A 17,310-nucleotide genomic window follows, 5' to 3' on the forward strand; every position below is an offset into this window, starting at 1 on the left:
GTTTTCTCCCCAACTCCCCATGTTTGTGTTAGTGCGGTATATTTTTATGAAGTTTCTTTACCCATGAAACTTTGATTTTTTAATTGAAAAATTTTTTTCTTCTCAATAGAGAAACTTAATTAAAAATCATGGGAGAGCATAAAGAGACTAGTATGTTAGCTTTGGAATCTTTTTTCACAGAATGAAAAAAACCAGGAGAGACCCCTGAGCACGAACACATCAAGAAACTGAGTACCTATGTTAAGATAATGTAAGGGGGTGAGGGCAGACTGGGATTTAGTTCTTTCTTCTGAGACAAGCTACTTCTGGATGATGTGAAGTGCTCATCACACTTGAAGGACTGAGTCCTTAAGGACACTTAAGCTGTGCCTCTACATACAAACCAGAGTGAAGGGAAAAAAAAGCAGCTCTGGTGTCAACAGAATAAAGACTGAAGCTGGTGCATTCGCTCAGAGATAGTTCATGTTGATTATTCACAGGACCAAGGTGGAGATTTAATTAAAAATAACTTCTGTCGGTCTCATGTATATTAAGTGTTCGCACTGTTTGCACTTTTACAAGTCTCGTAAATCAACTCTGGCTACAAAAGGTCTTTAAAGACATTTGTTGGTTAAGAAAATGGTTATAAAATTCTCCCAACAATAAATGTGTTTTGGAGAGAAGCGTCAAGCACTCTGGAAAGTCTTATCCTGCTACAGGGCTCTAGCATTAGCAAAGTGCAAGCTGTCTTCAATTTAGTGATTGACAACACTGAAGGCAACTTCTTAATAGGAATATTAGTGAGTCATCTCTTTAATATTTTGGTTAGGTACACGATCTGAAATTTTGCCTCTTATTTTTTTCGTGGTTTGAGGGTAGAATACACATTCTCTAGAGAAACAATATTAAAAAATTATTTACAAAGTGCTTCTCAGAGGAAGGGTGCTATACACTTTCAGAAATTAAAAAAAAAAGGAAAAGCTTACTGGGACCCTTTCGTAACACTGATATGAGACGAAGAAATATTTACCCACTTGACCTTGATATTGAGTTTATTGGATGAAGTTACATTTTAAGAGAATCAATATTTTAATAAGTTGTGTCCACTCTGTATTAATAAGGTTGTGTCTGCTCCACTTGGGTTTCAGAAATAATGCATCCACTAATTTAATCACAGTCAGCAGCGACTTTACTAATTGGTAAACATATACTTAAATTCTCAACTATTTGAGAGTTGCCTTGTAGTAATTTTCAGAAGTACATAAACACATCAATAAAATGCAAAAAGATTAAAAGAAGTCTTCTTCGAATCTTTTCTAAACTAATATCATTTTAGAGAAAGGTCTTAAAGAACACATAGTGGGTGAACTCTTTATTTAGGTAGTGATTCTAAGACTTCTAGATGTTCCAGATCCCTCTGATAGTCCCAGTGAGTTGAATCCATGGATGTTAGATCGATAATCCTGAAATGCCAGATTAGTACCCTGAGGTCAGAGAAGTCTGGTGACCTGCTAAGAGTCACACAGTGCTTTTTGCCTGTCTGTACTCTATTTCCTGATTCTGTGAAAACAAACTAACAAATCCCAACTCCTCAACTCTTAAAATGCATACAGCCAGATACATATGGACAGCAAGAGCATGGAGATTTAAAAACAGAGCAGAAAAAAGTAACTTGAACAGAATGTGGCATTTCCCTTGGTCTGTTGCTAGCGGCCCACATACAACATGCTTAAAAAAAAAAAAAATCCCACCCGGTACTTCTTTTCATCATCATTTAAAAATGATTCAAATGGACCTTTAGGATGTATGGCTTTGGGCATGTAGCCCATCTGGGGATAAATGGAAAAGAGCTTCACTGAGCAAGGCTGTGTTTTCAGTGGTTGTCAGGCTACAGTTGATGTGTATTCTGTCTCTTCTTGTTGGTCATGCTTTGAAAGCCAAACACAACATTTTAGTTGTATATTTTCAGGACTACAAAGCCAGTAGCATTTAACGTTCCCTTTTGCAAGAAAAATAATTATGGACATGATTTTTAGAATGCCTTAAGGATTTGAAGATGCGAAAGAAACATGTAAAAAGGAATTACCTCTTTTTATTGTTTTTTTTTTCCTCCAGATTTTTATTTAAATTCTAGTTGGCTAGCACTCTTTTTATTCTTTATTTTCTATTTATTTATTTATTTAATTTTTTTTTTTTTACTGATTCTGAACTCCATCACACTTTGTTTTATTAAAAACTAGAGACATCTGTCTCTAACAACCAAGTTGTTACCTTTGGGGTGGCTCTTTTCTGAATATTGTTCCAATTCGAGTTTTTTTGCACAAATTCTAAGGGTTGGATATCCCATGTACTCATACACACTCTGCACCATAATTTAAAACTTCTATAAACTTAGACAGACAGGAGTCCATAAGCAGCCAATTGTCTATGACCCTGTTTTGATGCTCCTGCCGTCAAGGAAAACTTCCTATTGATAACTCTTCCAAAAAAGTTTACACTATCTTCCTGATAACACTAAAAACTGCAAAAAAGTAATTGTGGCTGAATGAAGTGAAACACTAATCAGTCGCGGAATATATTTGTTCACTGCTTTGGTAAGTCTCCAGTGATGGGGCTCAGATCCCCAGCTTTTCTCAGTCTGAAGTTTTTGGTCTTGGATGTTACACTGTTGGCATTATATTTTAATCATTTTCCCAGCCTAAAAATAGGAATTATTCATTGGGAAAAATATTTCTTTTGTTTCGCCTCGACTTCTGGAGGCTTCTAATGCTTCATTGCTAGCCTTTATTTTAGTACTGCACACCTGGACACATCACACTGTATAATATCCGTAGTCAGGCTTTGGAGAATTTGTTTCAATTTACATACAATCCTCCAAATCCTCAGGCGAGCTAGATGTGAAATCTGATCCTGCCACGGCTCCCCAGCAGGATCTTCCTTCGCTGTCGGTGTTAATAGCCAGAGGCTTCAAGGATTCCCGCCCCCCCCTCCCCGGGAGGCGCGATGGGGCTAAGCAGTCGGGAAAAGGGGAGACTGCGGGGCTGGCTGCGCTGAAGATTTACAATGTACTTCTTGCAGGCGGCTCAGCAACCCCCTCTGTGGCTGTGGGTGTCTGGTGTGACAGAGCGGAGAAAAGCTCTCTAATCTCCCAGTGCCTGCCTCTGCCGCTCAGCCGCTCCCCTCCCTCCCGCCTTCCCTGCCTCCTCGCACTCTCTCGCTCTCTCCTTTGCCTTTCTCCGGGAGTTTCAGTCCCCGAATGCAGCCGGAGTAGCCTTGGCAATCTGGACCTGGAGACTGTGTATATATACACACACACACACACACACAGGCACACACGCGCACACACATGCACACGCACTCGCACACACGCACTCCGGCTCTCCCCACGGGGACACAGAGCAAACCCGGAGCTTCATCTACCTGAAGGGGATGGCCCGATCGGACACTTCTTGCTCACTTGTCATCTCCGGAGGTCAGAGCAACGTCGGAACGAGGGAGGCTCGCTGTCCGGTCTGCAACCTCACGCCGTTTGCCGCCACCGCTGCTTAAAGTGTCCAGGGTGGAGGAGAAGCCTTCTTCAGGGCAGATTCCCGGCGCGGCTCTGCGGCCCTGGGACTTCGCCCGCCTGGTTCACCCCGCTCTCTTCTTCCCCGGCCATCCTCTCGCCCCCGGCTGCGGAGTGCATGGCTCGGGCGCCTCTGCTGCTGCCGCCGCTGCTGCTGCCACGAGCACATCCCACCCAGAGGACTGAACGCCGCCGCTGGAGTGGGGAGAGAAAGCGGAAGCCCTAACTTCCCTCTCCACCGCTCCCAGTCCTTTCTAGCGGAGGACCCGTTGGAAGGCTCCCGCAGAAAGGCGGGCGAGAGCTGGGCGCAGGGGAGGGCAAGCCGGGAGCCGCAGGCGCACAGGGGCGGAGGCAGCATGTGCCCCGGCGCCCCGCGCCGGCCGGAGAAGTAGCGCGCGGTGGGGCGAGCGAGACGCTCCTTAAGTTGGGCGCGTCCCAGAGCTCGCAGCCCCGCGCCTCGGCCGCCGGGGTCCGGAGAGAGGGGGGGCTGATGGGGGGCGCCCAGGTTGCTGTCGCCTGCGGCCAGAACCCGTCTTAAAAGAACCCGGGCCGGCGTCTTCAGGGTCCCAGCTGGCGTCGCGCCCTCGTCCCGCGTGCGCTCTCTGATGCCTGCGCTGGCGGTGGCCCGGGTGGCCCGCTCGCGGGGGGTGCCGGAGGGGGCGGGGGAGGAGGAGGAGGAGGCAGTGTGATGGCCCTGGACGGCGAGCGGGGGGAGCAAGAGGAGGAGAAGAAAAAGAAGAAGAAGAAAAAGAAGAGGAAGAAGAAGAAGGAGGAGGAGGAGGAGGAGGGGGCTGAGAAGAGCAGCTCACCCTTCGCTGCCACTATGGGGGAGAACGACGCCGCGCTCCGGGCCGGCGGCAGGGGGCTCTCGGACCCCTGGACGGACTCCGTGGGGGTGCGACCCCGCACCACCGAGCGCCACATCACGGTGCACAAGCGGCTCGTGCTGGCCTTCGCCGTGTCCATCGTGGCGCTGCTCGCGGTCACCATGCTCGCGGTGCTGCTCAGCTTGCGCTTCGACGAGTGCGGAGCTAGCGCAGCGCCGGGCGCCGACGGCGGCCCCGCCGGCTTCCCCGCGCGCGGCGGCAACGCCAGCCTTCCGGGTTCGGCCCGGCGCAACCACCATGCCGGCGGAGACTCCTCGCAGCCCGAGGTAGGCGGGGAGGCCACCCCTGGGACCCCGTCAGCCCAGCCGCCGTCGGAGGAGGAGCGGGAGCAGTGGCAGCCGTGGACGCAGCTGCGCCTGTCGGGCCACCTCAAGCCGCTGCACTACAATCTGATGCTCACCGCCTTCATGGAGAACTTCACCTTCTCCGGGGAGGTCAACGTGGAGATCGCGTGCCGGAACGCCACCCGCTACGTCGTGCTGCACGCCTCCCGGGTGGCGGTCGAGAAGGTGCAGGTGGCCGAGGACCGGGTGGCGGGGGCTGTTCCGGTGGCCGGCTTTTTCCTCTACCCGCAAACCCAGGTCTTGGTGGTGGTGCTGAATAGGACCTTGGATGCGCAGAGGAATTACAACCTGAAGATCATCTACAACGCCCTGATCGAGAACGAGCTCTTGGGCTTCTTCCGCAGCTCCTACGTGCTCCACGGGGAGAGAAGGTAGGGAGGGAGGCGGTGCCCGGCGCCGCCCCACCCAGCCAGGCTGCTCAAACGGCTGGGCGGCCGGCGACCCCAGGGACCGGGCTGGCTTCTGAGACCCGAAAAGCGAGTGGTGGGGGAAGGAAGCGTAAGGTGGGGGTAGGACCATTACCCAGACCCCTTGGGATCTCCCACGTGCCCGGGCTTTCACTGCTGCCAACTCCACAGACTCACTCATCAGTGCCAAACAATGAATGCCACCCCCTCCTCTAGTCTGGAACCCCCACCCGTCAAAGTTCCTTAGCTAGCGTGGTCTAGCACAGGTCTTTTTAAAGTGTAGTGTGAAATCTGAGCGATACCAGGGTGGCATCAAAAGCCTGCCAAGATACGGTCCAGGGAAAATACGTGAGGGCCAAAGGCCGGGGCACATCCAAGTAAGAAGTCAGTGCAGGGCAAATCGTTCCCTCCCCCTCAACGTGCCCACCTCGCCTATTATCTGGCAGGCGCAGAGTAGAGGATGACTTTGGCTGCTTCAAGTTTTCCAAAACTGGAACTTGAGATTCAGAGCAGTAAGAGCGGGTCCAGGTGACAGACTAAGGGGGAGGCTGACAGGGGTCCGGGGAGGCTCCCATGGTCAATGCCAGCAAGAAATTTCCTTGCAAGTGCTGCCAGCTGTCTCTTAACGCAGAGTGACTCCAGTTTTTTGTTGTTCTTGAGTTACTGCCTCTGGAAATGACTCCAGTGGTGAAAAGAGGGAAAGCTAGCGACAGTCTCAAATGCCTTGTTAACGAGTGCCTTTGATGCTTTTTAGATTTGGACCGTCTTTTATTCTTTATTTTTTGGAGAGGCTGTGGGGCTTTCCACCACTTGTTTAGAGCTCAGACTTTGCAGTCAAACAAAAGTGGGTTCGAATCCCAGATACAACTGTGGCTGTGGTGAAGGCTCGAAGAAGCTGACGAATCTAAGTCACCAGTTGCTGACAATGACCGCCTTTAGTGCTTATCCAGCGATGTATGTTAACTCACTCCTACAAGAACCCTATGTGGAAGGTGCTGTCCAGGACACTTCCTATCTTATAGATAGGGAAATGGAGGCAAGAGGTCAAGTCATTTGTCACATAGTGAGCTGACAAAGCAGGGATTTAGACCCAAGCAGTCTGACTCCAGAGCCCGGACTTTTAGTTTTAATTTGATGATAATAGTAATATTCTCACAGGATTGTTGCAGGTGTCCATGAACAAATGCATTGAAAAGCACTTAACCTATACCTGGCATATAGAGTGTCCACTATAAATATTGGCTATTATGAGTATCCTATGGTAGTTAGCATTCAAGCATATTATTGTATGAATAAACAAGTGATTCTTGCTTTTTGCCCTAATCCATTGCATTTAAAATAACCTTGATTCATTAATGAAATGAGTAGAGGGCCCGCAAACAACCAAAATGAACTTAAAAAAGAAATCGGACAACCTTAGAAGTAGAGGCAGGCCGGAGATAAGCAGTGATGCCCCTAGCAGAGCCTCCCCAGTTCTCAAATGATTTTCACAACAGCAGAAAACTGAGGCTCAAAGCAGCCCTGGGTGCCTGAGATCAGCAGGCTTGTCAGTGGAGAGGTAGGACTTGAACTTTGGTTTTCTGATGGGCCAGGGCTTGTGGTCTCTGCGAACTCACAGAAGAAGTTTGTTATTGTATAGGAGACTGGGAAATTTCACTGTGTTGTGGGAAGACACAAAAGTTTTATTCTTTTATAGTGTGCTATGAGGTAACCTCAGATAAATTTTCCAATGGTTTAGTAGCTGTGTGATAGCTAAAGCCTCCTATAAGTGAATGTATAAATTATTCACTTTCAAGCTCCTACAATCAGAAGTGGATAATTTAAGCCTCTTCTACCACTTCCTTCAACATATTCTGAACAATACAGATTAAATATATTTTTTAAAAACCCATGATCATATCAGATATGGGAGAAAAGGCATATAAGGCAAATTTGCATGTTGTGTTTGGAAACAAGCTTATGTTGAAATGTCAATAGTGGGAGTTGCATATCATTACTGATAAATCTTGCTCTAGTGAAATAAATACTTCCAACAAATCCTGCTTTTTTTTTTTTTTTAAGCCATGCCAAAATGTATTTGGTGGAACTGAGCTTGTTTTGGTCAGCGCTTTCAAATTAACAGGACTCTTAAAAAGACCAGATGTTTCTGCTTGACCCATAACTGATTTCTTGTACCCCTAGTGCATGTTTGTGTTCAAACTCCCTCCCGATTTTCTCCCAAAGATGTAAATAACTTGGTTGAAAGTTTAACCTAGTGTACATGTGGCTAAACTCTGCATCCCAATAGAATATCAGGCTTCAGTATTTCTGGGCATCTCAGGATGGTTGTGTTTCTAAATAGCATCTTAGAGAAAGTCCTTATTCTTCTTCATATTTTTTTTCCTTCAATACCAGAGTGAATATGATAATTTCTTGAATGTTTCTAGCTGGAGTTGATATGGCAAAGACAATCTAATGAGCCATTTCACGATTATGTTAATATTACATATATTAAAAGTTTTTTGATTTTTTGATTGCTGTTGTTACTATGGGTACTTGGAACACTTTATTTATTTATTTATTTATTTATTTATTTATTTATTTCAATATATGAAATTTATTGTCAAATTGGTTTCCATACAACACCCAGTGCTCATCCCAAAAGGTGCCCTCCTCAATACCCATCACCCACCCTCCCCTCCCTCCCAACCCCCATCAACCCTCAGTTTGTTCTCAGTTTTTAAGAGTCTCTTATGCTTTGGCTCTCTCCCACTCTAACCTCTTTTTTTTTTTTTTTTTTTCTGGAACACTTTTTAAACATACTAATGTCAGGAACTCAGCCAGGTTTGGACTTCAGTTGGTGATGATTTTGTTCCCCAAATGCTCTGTAATCTGGCATTTAAAAACACACTTTCCAAGAGGACATAGATGCAAATTCTAAATTTTCATTTGATTAATGATTAAATAGCTTGATCTTTAGTTAGTCATAATTTTTGCCAATTTAATTGTTGGATAATTTTTGTAATAAAAATAAATACTTATGCTGCCTAATGAGTCAAAGTGAACAACTGGAAATATTTAAAGAACAGTACTACAATTCGGTCCACCTTACTTAGCTTATATGGAAACAACACATTAATACCCAGTCAATCTGATTCTTTGGTTTACTCCTTAGAGGTCTGAGAGGAAGAAGTCAGATGAGGCCAGGAAAATTAGATTTCACTACTGTTATATACTTATGACCCCTGGAAGGTTATATCCCCCACTAGGTGTTGAATGGGACCTGGTTTTGTCCTACAGGGAACATTCAACATCCCTAGTTCCCATCCTGCACTGGACGATGGTAGAGGGACCCACTCCTTCTTAAAGCCCAAGGCTCCTCTACTTTCTGTTGAGCATTTGGCTAAAGGGAAAATTCACCACTTGTTGAATATTGCAAATAAGTTTCTCTCAGATTTGAAATGTTTGCACATGGCAGTAAGTTATCTCCATTAGGCAGAACACACACTCATTTTTGCCTCAAGTTGGTGCATGGTAGGCAGATAAAAAGGGTGTGTATTTATGCCACAGGATCCTATAGTAGAATATACTTGCTTAGAATTAGGTGTATGTTCATTTACCTGAAGTAATTGCCGCTATCGGGTAGCCAGATGGCAAGCATATCCATGTTCAAAGTAGGGTACCTTATTTAGAACCAGATGGTTGGACTCAAAGAAGAAATTTACTCAAAGTAAATGAATATTTTATTCACTTTCAAAAGGGAGACTATTTTTCTTTGACAAACTTTGATTGGGTCTATAATATGCCACAGTTACAGAAGACAAAATAAAAATAAGTGGTCTTTTTCTATAAAGGATATTTAAAGAGAAACCATGATCTCCAAGTAAAATTGGAAAATAACACTGTGGTTCTCAAAGAGAATTGCAAAAAACTCTTTTGCAGGAATCTTGTGGAGAGGCTAGAGGATTTTATGGATAGGCATTTGATCTTTTGTGGTATTAGTGTAGATGGTTTGATGCCTTGTAGTTTTCTGGACTGAATTAATAATCATGATATTTAATAAAAACAAGAAAACCACCACATTGCTTTTATACTGAAAGCAGCCTCATTTCTCCCATTCACTCTGGTGAGGAGATATTGTTACATGAGCAAGCTGGAATTCATGTCTTTTTGCTCCTCTGTAGAAGGCTCTGAACTGAAAAACTTGTAAAAAACCATTTGTGTCTGTGAAAACTTTTTTAATATGGTTCCTTTATGGACTTAACTCATTGCCTTTCTGTCAGACACATGTAACCATATGGCCAAACTGAGTCCAGTGCTAGATTTTGGTCACAATTTAGAATGCCACCAATAAACCTAATCTACAAAAATCGTTTTACAAATGTTTGTTCAGTTAATAACGCAGTTGGGTGGGAAAATCCATACAGTTGGTGTTTATCTTGCTGTGTTTTTCATGATGCCATCTTATTTGATTACCCTGGATAGTAATAAAATATACACTTTCTCTGAAAGAGTTAAAGTAGTTTTTATTTATTCAAAGTACTCTGAAGCCTAAACAGGGGCTGTCTGCTCTGGATCTCTTTTGAACAAGATGGATCTGTGACTGGTTTTCTGGTGTTTGGTTTGCAAAGCATGTTTATTTCCTCAAACCAATTCTCACCAATGGGGATGGGAATGGGCTTCAGGCAGTAGTCCAGGGTGATGGTTTAGGTTTGCTGAGGATGGGGACATTTGTCCATGTGATGACAAGAAAGAATGGGACTCCTTTAAGCACATCTGCAAAGGATGGTATAAAAGGAGCAAGGAAGAAATGATTAAGGTTTAATACATAAATGTTTTACAGTCTGTAAGGAAGGGTGTTCCTCATCACCCCATGTTCATTATCCCACCGGCCAGCAAGGATAATCATCATCACTGTCAAAGTGGTCAACTTCCTTTTAATTGTTTTGTCTGTCCCCTGTGTGCTTTCAGATTTGCAACAGTGGCTGGGGTCCTCCAGAGCTTTTCAAAGTCCCATGTCATCCTGCTTTTTGCCATTAGAGAGTAGACAGTAGCAAGTCGACTGTCACTATGTTGAATGTGGGTGAATATAAAGATAAAAGATACTCCCCACTCTTCTCAGTTTCCTGGCCAATCTGGAATGACTCATGTGGCCACAATGGATGGTGGTGTTGGGAATAAGATTGGCAAGATAAGGTGGGGCTGAATTGGGGTGAGGGGCCCCATGCTCACCCCTCCTGACTTCCCTGCTCAGTTACTGAATAAATGAGTGACTGGGTGGTTTAAGGAGCTCTAGCACTGTTTTTTCAGAGATGGGATGAGCTGATCCTTCCTAGTTTAGACCTACGTTCACTTGCAGGGTGAAGTTTTACTTTAATTATTCAGATCTTTCCCTGTGACCACACAGCTGAAAAAAAAAATCAGAGGAATGGGTAGAAAAAGAATGAAGTTTTAAAGTTACCACTCTTGGTTACTTTTTATCTCTTTTAAGAACAGTTTCAAGCCACTTTTGGTTATGTTGGTGGATGGAAAAGATGTGTGTGTGTGTTTAGTGTGTTCAGGGACTCTGAAACCAGGCTGCCTGGGTTCATGTCCTGACTCTGCTTCTTACTAGCAAAGCTAGCTTTATGACCCTGGCTGCATTTCCTAACTGTTCTGTGTCTGATGTCTTCATCTGGAAAATGGGGATGATGATACGGTTATTGTGAGGATCACATGAGTTAAGTAATAAAACATTTAGAGCAGTGTCTGACAAATGGTAAACACTTTTGTGGGTATTAATATTATAATATTATTCTATGGCTGGAGATCTACTCTTTGCGCTGGTACAGGGTCATAGAGGGTCAATATTTTTACCTTGGGGTTTCTCCTACTAGCAAGGCCGGGGTGGGAATTGTCCTTGTAGCCATTGCTTCCACTGCTCTTTGTTTTGCCCCACAAGCAAAATTCAAAAGACAGAGGAGAAAGCAGAGCCTTTCCACCATGAGGAAGAGAGCGAAGAGAAGTGCTATGGTATTGCCCAGCTAGAGAAACGCCATGCTTGAGCCAGACATGATGAGATGGAGAGGGCTGAGAGAGCAGGAAGAGAATAAGGAAACAAAGGGAACAGACACCTCTCTGATTATGGTACTGCTCTCTATCAGCAGTGAGAATAGCAGAGGTCAGGGGGTGGGGGGGTGCCCTCCTTGTCACTGGAAGTCGGTGCATCAAATTGTAAAACCCCGAGGACCAAGGGAGAGGTACACCAGTCATTAGCTATTGTTCCCAAGACTTTGAGTTCTGACGGTAGCAGTATTTTATAATACTTACACAATGCTTTTCCTGCTTCCAATATTAAACAAACGAATCTCAGACACTAGTTTATTTATGCCTATGAGAACCTAATATTATGGCTTGCAAAAGTAATTTTAGTGCATTCGTAATATTCTTCATCAATGGTGATCAAACACTCAGGACTCATTTTTGATAAGAGTATTTAGTACATAAATAGGAAAACAATTATGAATATTGTGCTCTGTTTTTATAACACGATTATTCACATATGCACCACTTCCTACATACATATTGCTGGCATTATTGCATTATGTTTTTAGTTTACTAGAATGGTTATTTAAAAAAATAGATTACACGCTTGCTTATAGCACTGAATATTCAGCAGGAGTACTTTTCTGAAATGGCAGAGGTTTAATGACTCATTGAAGTACATAAAAACACACAGTCTAAACAACGACCCATTTTGGCTTAAAATGTTTTGTCATTGAGTAATAATTTGCATTTTGATTAACAACCTTAACTTTAAATGGGACACGTGTAACTTCCATGACCTTGTCAACTGAGTCCATTTACTGCAAACAGTTGAATAGTAACTAGATGTTCCATTAGAACTTTTCGTTAGATCTTGGGAGTTTTTATTATCAATCTGAAACTCTTGCAACACCAGGCAGATTGCTATTGCAATGGAAGCAAGTTCAAAGATCATTTTTCACTGCTGTATGTGTGGTATGCATAAATGTGGTCCTAATGGAAACCTCTCCAATGGGGCATGCCCTTTGTGAGGTTCTCCTGGTTTTGGTGGGCTCCACAGAGAAAAGCCATGAATCAATCTGCATGCTAACAGTGTCATGCAAATGTCGGTTTCCTCTGCATATTTTAACTTTATGAAAAGGCAAACTGAAAATAATGGAACAGAAATTGTTTTGTATCACATACAGTAATTTGTTGGCAATATCAGCCAACGTTAATGCATTACTTCTGCTGAATCTTATCATAATGACTTGACACAAGTAGCTTGCCTAGTGAACTTCCGCAGAAATAAGAAGAAATCAATTCTCTGTATCATTCAGAAGCAACACAGAGCTCTATGCCCTCCTCAGCTCAACCGAAATGTCAAATAGACAAGTTGTTAAGAAATAAAGTAATTTATTTTAGATAGAAGAGAATTAAAATACATGTATATTATTTACGTTTTTCTCATTATGCTAAAGTGGCATTCTTGGAATGACACTTCTAGATGTCACTTTTGGAAGTGGAATTTTTCATGGTAATAGAGAGATTCATTAAAAGATGAAATGATTTTGTTTAAAGAAGCAGGAGAAAAACCGAAAACGAACTACTTGTCCCTATTACCTTCTGCCTCCTGCTGTTTTATATTACTTCTTGCTGCATTTGCATATGTATTTTGGATCCATACTGTATATTACAATTTTTTCTATTTTTAATTAATTTTTTGTACTTCTTCTATCTGGTGTCCTGCTACCAACTCAAACTTACTTCGAATTTACTCAAAACCCAAATTCATTATTTTCTACTCCAGTCACCTTCTTTAGAGGCCTCTCTGCTGTTTTTAATGTCAGTAAGCAGAAGAGAAGTGCCCCTTCCACCAGTCGAAGGCAACCCTAAAATACATACAATGAAGACAGAATTCTATTTTTTTTGAAATCCAGCAGAACCTGTTGCCTGTTGAGGGTACTGAGCCTTGAACTAGGTCTCTTTGTTAGACAGGAGAATATCAAGGGTGAGAGGGGTGTTAGAGATGGACCAGAAATACTGAGTCCTGATAAAATGAGAATCTGTGAGAGAACAGACAGCGCACTAACTTAATAAGTGAGTCGATACTTTTTTAAAGGCTTATTTCTGTGCTACTTACAGTCGACTTGCTGACTTCGTCATCTGCTTCTGACCTTTAAAACACTACCCAGGCTTTAAGATCAATTCTTAGGCTTCTTCCTCCATAAAGCCTCTTCAATTCTTAAGGCCAGTAGTTCTCAACTGGGTAAATTTTGTGCCCCCCCCACCCCCGCCCCAACGCCAGGGTACAATACAGTTGCTGTGCCTGGATATGTTTTGGTTGTCACAGCTGGGTGGGAAATGCCACTGGCATCTAGTGGTAGAGGCCCTGGATGCTGTTCAACATCTTAAAGTGCAGAGGACAGCCCCCCACAAAGAATAATTATCCAACCTTAAATGTCAGTAGTTCCAAGATTGAGAAGCCTTGCTTCAGGAGAATGTAAGTTCTTCGTACGTTTTCCTTCTTTGTCATGGCTTTTTGTAGAATACCAGTTTAGGTATTTGTTTAATTTCTTTTATTAGAGTATAAACTCCCTGAGGGAATGATGCATATATATTTATCTTTTTCTCTTCAGTATTGAATAGTCAAGAATGATGATTAAGAGAAGCAAATGCATTATAGAGCTTGCAGTAAAAAGCTATTTAGTGGTAGTGTAATTTACTATTAAAAAATCTCATCAAATAGAGAGAATATTTTATTTCTGAATATTGTACAGTTATAGGATCTTGAGCTTGGAAAAGACCTAAAAGTAATCTCATCCAACTGTTCTTCTTCATCAAGGGACTTCTTTTGATTTCCTAAATACTGAATTGAAATTCCATTGCAATCGTCCTCAGTTGCCAGACTGTGAAATTGGTATTTCCTCATTTAGACATTATCAGAATATATGGTGGCCCTCTGTGCATAGATATATACTGTGTGTGTGAATTCATTAAGAATATTAATTGCAGAAAAAGTCACTAGATGATCTTTATATCCCTTTCAACCCTGAGAATCAGTGATTTAAATTGCTGGCTTTACTAACATATTTACATACTACGTAAGGCAAAAAGAGGCTGCACAACATGATTCTTCTGTATAAATATTTGGTTTATTAATTTCTCATTAACCCAGAGTATTTAATCTTCTACATCTAATAAATCCCTACCCATTAATTGCTTAATGCCAAACACACCTTTGATTTTTACTTAATGACTAATACATTCTAATAGCATCCCCTCTGTTGAACTCTTGTGGAACTTTACCCCCAATGTTGTTACTTGTGTTTTTATGTATATGTATATATTTTTTTCTTTTCAGTTAGATTGAAAAGACCTTAAGGACAAAAATGGTTATATTTTTTTTAAAAATCCTACCACGTACTTAATATAGTGAAAAGCTCATACACAGCAGACCACATCTATTTGTTCGGTGGTGGAATTGGAGTCCTCAGTACTTGAAAGTTAAAAAGGAACACTTTTTCCTTGTATATGAAATCCTGTAGGTAAATTTTAAACAGCTCAGGAGAGAAATATCAAGCTCAGTGGATATTTCAATTAATAAGATGGAAAGATGAGATACAAGAACATTAGGTAAGACAAAAGCATGTGGAGAGAAATTGTAAATGGGTACATGTTAACTAAAAGGTAGCAACATTTCATTAAACAAAACTATTACTGTCAAAAGAAAATCATAAGGAAAAATACTACCATGGTACCGGCAAATTTGGAAAGAAGAACCTTTGTTACCAAAAGTCGAATTAAAACATTGTTTATAAATTACGGCTAATGATTCATTTTACTCTTCTTGAAATACAATTACTTCTTACTGAGATGCAGAAAATGTGACTGCTAGACACAGCTTTGTACTAATTGCCAGTATAAACTGTGGACAAATCACTTAACCCTATTGGAACTACTTTTTTATTTTAGAAATTTATGAGAGCTGGACAATTTGTTTCTAAGATTGCTTCCAACTTTAACCTTATATTCATCTGAAGATTTGTAGTTAAGACTTTCCCATATATTATATCATTTTATCATCTCGACAGCTTTGGAAGGAAGGCCTAGAAAGCATTATTATTTTCCTTCTACTAATGAAAAAAATAGGCTCAGGCATTACCCAAACCTGCTATGTAGTAGCCCAGTACTGCTCCCAAACTAACTCCCAAGAATCCTCTCTCTGAGAGTAAGTATACAATTAATCTTGAAAATGTCTTATTTTTCTCCATTTCAAAACTAAGTTTTAAAAAAGTAGACTCTCAATGATAAATGTAAGCTTCATAATGTTAAAATGGTATGAACTTTTACATCTGATGGTTGAGCTAGGGATAGCCAATAAGATTCAATGCACATATCAACTCCTATTAATTGGTAGTAGCTGCCTCAAGTGCTATGCTAAGAATAATTCTGAGGCCAAGTTTGGGTTCAGTGGGAAAGTGAGCCATGTTAGATTAACCATGAACACTGTGGATGATGGAGAGAGGAGTGGTGGCAGAATTACTTGTAGGGGAAAGGGCCTTTTATATATATTTTTAATGTTTATTTATTTATTTATTTGAGAGAGAGAGAGAGAGAGAGAGAGAGAGAGAAAGAGAGAGAGAGAGCGAGAGCAAGAGAGAGAGCATGAGCAGGAGAGGGGCAGAGAAAGAGAGGGACACACAGAATTCAAAGCAGGCTCCAGGCTCTGAGCTGTCAGCAGAGATCCCAATGTGAGGCTTGAACTCATGAACTGTGAGATCATGACCTGAGCTGAAGTTGGATGCTTAATTGACTGAGCCACCCAGTCACCTCAGGAAAGAGCCTTTTATTTTTATTTATTTTTTATTTTTTTAATATAATTTATTGTCAAATTGGTTTCCATACAACACCAAGTGCTCATCCCAACAAGTGCCCTCCTCAGTGTCCATCACCCACTTTCCCCTCTCCCCTCACCTCCATCAACCCTCAGTTCATTCTCAGTATCCAAGAGTCTCTTATGGTTTGCCTCTCTCCCTCTCTGTAAATTTTTTTCCCCTTCCTTTCCCCCATGGTCTTCTGTTAAGTTTCTCAAGATCAACATATGAGTGAAAACATAAGGTATCTTTCTTTCTCTTCCTGACTTATGTCACTTCACATAATACCTTCCAGTTCCATCCACATTACTGCAAATGGCCAGATGTCATTCTTTCTCACTGCCAAGTAGTGTTCCATTGTGTATATAAACCACATCTTCTTTATCCATTCATCAGTTGATGGACATTGAGGTCTTTTCCATAATTTGGCTATTAGTGCTGCTATAAACATTGGGGTTCATGTGCCCCTATGTATCAGCACTGCTGTATCCCTTGGGTAAATTCCTAGCAGTGGTATTGCTGGGTCATAGGGTAGTTATATTTTTAATTTTTTGAGGAACCTCTGCAGTACCAGTTTGCATTCCCACTAACAGTGCAGGAAGGTTCCCATTTCCCCACATTCTCACCAGCATCTATAATCTTCTGATTTGTTCATTTCAGCCACTCTGATGGTATGAGGTGATATCTCAGTTTGGTTTTGATTTGTATTTCCTTGATGAGGAGTGATGTTGAACATCGTTTCGTGTGTCTGTTGGCCTTCTGGATGTTTTCTTTGGAAGAGTGTCTATTCATGCCTTCTGCCCATTTCTTCACTGGATTATTTGTTTTTTGGGTATGGAGTTTGTTGAGTTCTTTATAGGTTTTGGATACTATCCCTGTATCTGATATGTCATTTGCAAATATCTTTTCCTGTTCCATCAGTTAACTTTTAGTTTTGTTGATTGTTTCCTTTGCAGTGCAGAAGCCTTTTATCTTGATGAGGTCCCAATAGTTCATTTTTGATTTTAATTCCCTTGCCTTTGGAGATGTGTCGAGTAAGAAATTGCTGTGGCTGAGGTCAAAGAGGTTTTTTCCTGCTTTCTCCTCTAGGGTTTTGATGGTTTCCTGTCTCACATTCAGGTCCTTCATCCATTTTGAGTTTATTTTTGTAAATAGTGTAAGAAAGTGGTCTAGTTTCATTCTTCTGCGTGTTGCTGTCCAGTTCTCCCAGTACCATTTTTTTTTAATGTTTTTGTTTATTTTTGAAGGAGAGAGAGACGGAGCCTGAGC

The 17,310-nt window shown here is 42.0% G+C and overlaps 1 protein-coding gene across 1 annotated transcript in view; it reads left to right on the forward strand.

Annotated features, from left to right (window-relative positions):
* The first annotated feature begins 4,232 nt into the window (after positions 1–4,232).
* Positions 4,233–17,310, forward strand: part of TRHDE (thyrotropin releasing hormone degrading enzyme) — a 379,106-nt gene continuing 366,028 nt past the window's right edge. Inside the window, exon 1 of the mRNA XM_042944643.1 lies at positions 4,233–5,146. Within this exon, the coding sequence (XP_042800577.1) occupies positions 4,233–5,146 (914 nt within the window). The remainder of the gene's footprint in view (positions 5,147–17,310) is intronic.

This window comes from Panthera leo, chromosome B4 (genome assembly GCF_018350215.1).
Source record: "Panthera leo isolate Ple1 chromosome B4, P.leo_Ple1_pat1.1, whole genome shotgun sequence".
NCBI classification, from domain to species: domain Eukaryota; kingdom Metazoa; phylum Chordata; class Mammalia; order Carnivora; family Felidae; genus Panthera; species Panthera leo.